The 6,801-nt window shown below is 44.1% G+C and overlaps 1 protein-coding gene across 2 annotated transcripts in view; it reads left to right on the top strand.

Annotated features, from left to right (window-relative positions):
• Nucleotides 1–167: 167 nt before the first annotated feature.
• The window catches only part of HECTD2 (HECT domain E3 ubiquitin protein ligase 2), a 79,516-nt gene continuing 72,882 nt past the window's right edge, over nucleotides 168–6,801 (top strand). For both annotated transcript variants that reach the window (XM_029245702.1, XM_029245703.1), the window contains exon 1: nucleotides 168–305. In XM_029245702.1, the coding sequence (XP_029101535.1) occupies nucleotides 168–305 (138 nt within the window). The remainder of the gene's footprint in view (nucleotides 306–6,801) is intronic.

Genomic DNA, 6,801 nt, shown 5'->3' on the forward strand with positions numbered 1-6,801 from the left:
GGGCGGGGGCGGAGCGGCGGCTGAGGTTGGACGCGACGGCGCAGAGCCCTCTCGCGGCCGCGGCGGCAGCAGCGCCAGCCCCAGCAGCAGCCCGGCCGCCGCCGCCGCCGCCGCCGCCGCCGCTGCCGCTGACGCCGCCGCCTAGCGCTCCCGCTGCTCAGCCTGACATGAGTGAGGTGGATCGGGTGCCCTCGCCCGCCGCGCCGCCGGCTGTGGCGGCGACTGCGCCCGAGGAGAAGAAAGGGAAGGAACCGGAGCGCGAGAAGCTGCCGCCCATCGTGTCGGCTGGCGCCGGTGCGACTGCGGTAGGTGCCGGGCGGGGGCCGCGGGGCGCCCCGACGGCAGGTCGGGACGGGGGGAGAGGGGTGCCCGGGGACCCGCGTATCCTCCGGGGAGCCCCGGACCCGTCCGGGTAGAAGCGCTCAGGCTCCCCTTTCTCGGGCCGAAATCAAAGAGTTGTGCCTTGTGGGCAGCCGTGATCACTTCTTGATCTGCACCTTCCACCCTCGGGAAATGTCGGGGTGGCTGGATACGCTGGCTGTTTTCGGTTATTTTCTGGCTTGGGGGGTTCCCACTTTCTCTAAGGAAATGACCAGCATCTTGGAGTCGGCATCATCTGTTGGATAAGGATAAGGTGTCAGGCAGGCGGGAGTGGGTTTTCCGCTGAGCTATCTGCCTGTCTTGGGAGAGCGAATATTTCCCCCTTTTCCTCGCTTTTCTTTCCGTTCCCCCTTCAGATTGAACAGTCTGCGGCGAGTTTCCACCTAATTGTGACCTTTCCGTTACTGTCAGCCTCGATGGTGGTTTTATTTTTCATATGATACAGGCGTGTGACGTAAGGTGGGGAAGCTTTTTTAACCTTTTATTTAAACTCAAGTGATCTAAGCTTCACGGGGATGATTTCCCAGATGGATTTTTTTAAGCATTATTTGGAGAGCGCTCTCAGGCTTCAAACTACATATTGCCAGATGATGTAATGGGACAGCCCCTCTTCCCCGTTTCTACTGGTGGTTTTGACTGTTTACTTTGGAGCACACACACAAAATTAACCTCTGATTTTTGAGATTTTTATTTGACATCATATTTAAATACTTCTTGAAACTTTAGTACATTTAAAGCGCATGACTTGTCATGCAGCCGTGCGTGACAAAATGGTAAAAGTTTAGAGACCATGGTACATTTTGTTTATTCCTGCTTGCAATTCATTTCTTAAAACCTCCCTCTTAAATGACTAAGAACTTACTAAAATAGCTCACTCTAATTTAAAGTATTATAGGAATAATGTTTTGATTTGGTAGGTTTTTCGAAAATGTCTAAGGACTGTGAACTGGAAATTGTTAGAACAAGCTCTTTACGTTAAATGAGCACAGCAGAGTGTAGACAGTGATAAAATGACACTTCAAAAAATTAGTACAGTTGATTGATAAGTTGGAGTTGCGGGTAGAAATTACCTTGGGAAATGCTTTGAAGGAATTTGTCACCCAACTGCTTGTAGACCCAGTTCTTGCTGTTGGTTTCCTGGGCTTTCAGAGCTTATCTGGGAAGTTCTTAACTGGCAAATAGGCAGTGTTTCAACAGTTCATTTCTAAGTCAGTTTAAAACAGTGAATGCATACATGCTTATAGGAACAGTTATGTGAATGAATATAGGTCCTCAAGTAAGCACGCTCCCCCAAACTTACTTATTTCTGTGTAATTGAAAAACTGAAGGCTTGAAGTAAAAACTTGGAGAAATTGATACAGTGTGGATACAGGTCTACAGACTGTTATCTGAAACCTTGGGGCTTTGAAATTCAGAGTTCTTCGGATTTTAGAAAGGTAATTCAGTACATATATCATGTATAATATCCACAGTGGGGTCCTGGCCGTTTCCCCATAATCAAGCATATTAACAGCTCTGCAGTGAAATGTATGTGTTGTTCACACCAAATGAGGTAAGTTCTATAAGTAGCTTCCTGTCAGTTCAGCTCAGGTTGGATTGTCGGAGAGTTCAGATCAGGTACATGTTTTATCACCAAATAAGCTCTTTCAGTTTTAAGAGCTTAGAGGATTTTGGAAGTGTAATAAAGGAATATGGACTTGTACTACTAGACAAACAGAAGAATAGAGTGCAAGAAGTTTTTTAAGATCTTGAATAAAACCTTGAAAAGACAGGTTAAATCAGAAGAGGATACGAATGAATAGCAACACTTGAGATTTCTGAAGCCAGTTTCTGGTGCCTTACAAGCAGGGTTGGTAGCATTGTTTTTTTTTTAAGTGACATTCAGAATTTAAGCCTCTTAGAAATGACAGAGGTTTATCATTAGCACTGATGTTCTGAGTCACATCAGGAGAGAAAAGGACTTAGGTTTTGCAGCAAAAGTTAGGAGAGCAAGGGAGAGATGAGCAACTTATCGATGATGATATGTGGTATGTATTTGTCAGAGATTTCTAGAGCTGGAATTCTGAGCTATAGCAATGTAAAGCCTTAGTCAAGAAAATCTGTGCTTGGTCCTCCAGAGGGCGAGAAAAGCAGGGAGCTGGCACAATGTCCGAATTCATCTGTAGGTGGAGAATGCCTTGGTGTGGGGGGCAGGGAAAGACAGCTTGTGGCCTGCTTGGTTGTTTTCCAGCCTCCATGTGGATCAAATAGAGCTTCTGGAGGTTTGCTTAGGTACCTGATTGCCATCAATAACTTATCTCTTTGAACCATTTTAGTGATTCTTCCTTTTTGCCTCAGGTTAACAGCTCTTTCTTTCTATGTAGATTGAGTTTATGACTCAATTACTGTAGCCCTACAGTACTAGCTTTTTCCAATCATCATTGTATCACATTTCTGTGAGAGTTTGGAAATAGTTTAGAGTGACAGTTCCCTGAAATAAGTAGAAGGTCAGGTTATGATGACCTCAATTAAGCTTAAAGAGTTGGGATTGTATCCCAAAATTTTTTAAAAAGGTGCAGGGGTGGGATTGAGGGTGCAGGAAAGAACAGGCCTAACATGATTGATCCTAAGACTGCCTAAGTGTGCAGAAGTCCATTCTAGCCAGCAAATGCCTAACACGGTAGTCTCAAACCTGGCCATCATTGCCCAGGCCCAAATGCAGGCCAGTTAAATCAATTTCTGGGAGTGGGGCTCAGGCATCTTCTTTTTTTAAATTCTCAGGTGTAGCTAAGATTGAAAATTGACGCTCTGTGTAGTGAATTAAAAGCTCCTTGGAGTCTGTATTTTAAGTACACTGCCCCGAGTCTGCTTAGTTAATGGAGCAGCATTTGAAATGGAGTAGTGAAAGGTATGGATTAAGTGAATGAGGCACAGCAGAAATCAGATTTAGTGGGGAATTGAGAGAAATGGCAGTAAAGGTGGTTCTAGTTAGAGATGCTCACAGGTCCAAGATAGAGCCCTCAGAGGCCTCTCAGTGTTCAGGGTTTGGCCTTGCTGCTGTGGAGAGGTGATGTAGGCCTACAGAGCTAAGGGGAATAAGGAATATGAAGGGCTAACGATGTGAATATTTACTGAAGTTGACAGATTAGAGTGGAGAAGAATATTATAAAGTAGTTGCTGCTGTAATACGGAAGTTAGAAAAAAATTGGTGAATGGGGAAGAAGAAAAGGGTCAAAGGAGGAGCAGATAACAGTGATGAGTGAGGATGAGTTTGTCTACTTCATCATTTAAATCAGGTGAGAAGAGAAAGGGAGATTCTCTATGGCATAGGGTTCAAGAAAGAGCTAGACTTTACTTAGGTCAGAGAGGTGAAAGGAAACGGAGGAAACCATTTTAGGATGGTAAAGGGAAGTTTGCCCACAATGAAGGTCAGGAGACTTGTCAAGCAGGGGGAAGGTGAGAGCAAAGCTTAAGGTATGTGGAGAGGATTTGGTAGGAAGTCGGTAACAAGAGTGAGAAGTTTGTACATGTTTTGTCAGGAGTGTGTAAATGGGCTTGATGGAACCTCTGGGCCAAAATGTAACTACCAATTATTGAACATCTATTATGTTGAGCTTTGGGCTAGATGCTACAGAAAACACAAAGTTTAAAAAAAAAAAAAGATTCCTGCCTCAGGGTAGGCAGGGCTGACACATGAAAACACAGCAAAGCAAAGCAATGTGTAAAAGCCACCATGCGCCATAGAAACAATTTGCTCTATAGGAGATCAGAGAAAGGATATCAGTGGGTGCAGAACTGTAAAGAAAGGGCTTAAAGTAAAGGTAATTATTTAGGCTGGCTGGCCATTGAAGGATGATAGGATCTGGATGGGCAAAAGCAAGTGGGAAAAGTAATCCAGTGGGGAAAACAATGTGAACGAGGCTTAAAGGGAAGAATTAGGGAGCAATAAAGTAAGCCCAATGGGAGCATGCTGGCAACTTGTGGGAGGTAAGTGTGATTGCATGGGGGCTGGACAAATCAGCAGGTGGGGAAGTTGGGACTTTTTTTTTCCTGTTCTTAGCAGGAAACCATTGGAGTTTCTTAAATAGAGGAACAACATAATGAAATTAGTGGTAGTAATTAGAGGTAGTTAGACTGGAGGAGGAAGGAGAAAGAGGGCGAGGAAGGAGCTCTGCAGTTCATACTGGAGATCATGGGGCATCCGCTAGAGTTGTGGCCACGTTATAAGGTATAAGGGATGGAAGAATCCACACGAAGTGGAATCTAGTGGAACCTAGATAACAGGGATGAAAGAGAAGGAAGATTAATAAAGAAAGAGGATTCTAAAGTTTGCAGATGAGTTCTCTCAGAGAAAAACATTTACGTAAAAAGGCAATCCAGCCAACAGCATTCCAAATAAACGTGTATGTGTGAACTTCGATAAAACTTGCCCATCTAGGTGTTTGGAACAAACTTATTTTTGGAAAATTTTGTACCCTTTTCAAACGAGATGAGATGGGAAAGAATGAAGGCTATGGTGGTAAAAGTGTCTTAAGCAATTTAATAAACCACAGATATTACAAAAATGCATCATTTATGCATATGTGTAATACATATAAATAATACAAGTGATTGCCACCATTTACTTCAGTACCTACTGTGTGCCAGGCATTTTCCATGTATCTTTCATCTAGTCAGTTAGTGCAACCAAAGCCAATCACCTAACTGCTGTGACCGTGAGGAAGATACTCTTCCCACTTAACAGACAGGAATCTGAGAGTCAGGTTATGTGTAGTATACCTTGCCAGAGGGTAAAATGGGTAGTAAGGGGCAGAGCTCCGTTTCAATTGAGACTTTTCTGGCTCAAAAAAATGCCACGCTCTTTGCCTTATTCCATGTACTCTGTATCTGTGGTCAGAGACCATGGGGTTCAAAGAACCCGTACCTATAGCCGTATTTCCTAGTTTAGAAGAAAGGATGTGGCCCAGGGACAAATTTGTTCAAAACTTTGTTACTAGAGATAGAACTGTTACGGGAGAGAAATATGTATTCTAGAATATCTGATAATATCAGTTTTAATTATGGTATGAATGTATCATTAAATTCTATGTAAAATAAAGCAATCTCATTAAAGAAGAGTGATCAGAGATTCATAAGACACAAAAAGGGAAGGCTGTCGCTACATAAATACATAACCAAGGTGTGTCTAATTTTGAGTGGGTTGTAAAGTCGTCTGCCAACTTTTTTTTTAATTGCAAAGCCATATTGTAGTTGCCTACTTATCCTCCCATTCAAAATTAACTCAGGATGTTAGGACATGAATAATTTGACTATATTTACAGTTGAAGAAAAATGGCCATTATAAGTTACAAACCAGGGGCTTCCCTGGTGGTGCAGTGGTTGAGAATATGCCTGCCAATGTGGGAGACATGGGTTTGAGCCCTGGTCTGGGAAAATCCCACATGCCGTGGAGCATCTAGGCCCGTGAGCCACAACTACTGAGCCTGCGCGTCTGGAGCTTGTGTTCCGCAACAAGAGAGGCCGCGACAGTGAGAGGCCTGCGCACTGTGATGAAGAGTTGCCTCCGCTCGCCGCAACTAGAAAAAGACCTTGCACAGAAACGAAGACCCAACACAGCCATAAATAAATAAATAAATAAATTAATTAATTAATTAAAAAAAAAGAATCCGCCTGCCAATGCAGGGGACACGGGTTTGAGCCCTGGTCTGGGAAGATCCCACATGCTGTGGAGCCACTAAGCCCGTGCACTACAGCTACTGAGCCTGCGCTCTAGAGCCCGCAAGCCACAACTACTGAGCCCGCGAGCCACAACTACTGAAGCCTGCGCGCCTAGAGCCCGTGCTCCTCAACAAGAGAAGCCACCGTAATGAGAAGCCCGCGCACAGCAATGAAGACCCAACGCAGCCAAAAATAAATAAATAAATTTATTTACTTATTTCAAAAAAAACATAACTTATGAACCAGAGAACCTCTAGAAGTGTCCAGTATGATACTGCCTTGCTATTTGTAGCTCCCTTTCTGTAAAATGGGGAAAATAGTAATAGAACTTAACTCACAGGGTAGATAAGAAGACTAACTTAGTTAATACACATAAAGTATTTAAGAAAGAGCCTTGACAAAGTAAGCATTCACGTAAGCCAGCCAGCCCTTTCCCATCCTGTCCTGTGGCTTCAGTACTTTCCTTTACAAGCTTTCTTGGTTTTTTTTTTTTGGCTGCGACTTGTACACATCTTGCAGAATCTTGGTTCCCTGACTAGGGGTCGGACCCGGGCCACAGCAGTGAAAGCCCCGAATCCTAACCACTAGACCACAGGGAACTGCTTTACAACCTTCTATATCAAGCCTCAAGCTCTACAGATACTACCTTTATCAACCTACCTGCACCACCCCCCTCCACACACACACACACACACACACACACACACACACACACACACACAC

The sequence above is a fragment of the Monodon monoceros genome, unplaced genomic scaffold (assembly GCF_005190385.1).
Source record: "Monodon monoceros isolate NGI ecotype Baffin Bay Population unplaced genomic scaffold, NGI_Narwhal_1 Super_Scaffold_4, whole genome shotgun sequence".
NCBI lineage: Eukaryota > Metazoa > Chordata > Mammalia > Artiodactyla > Monodontidae > Monodon > Monodon monoceros.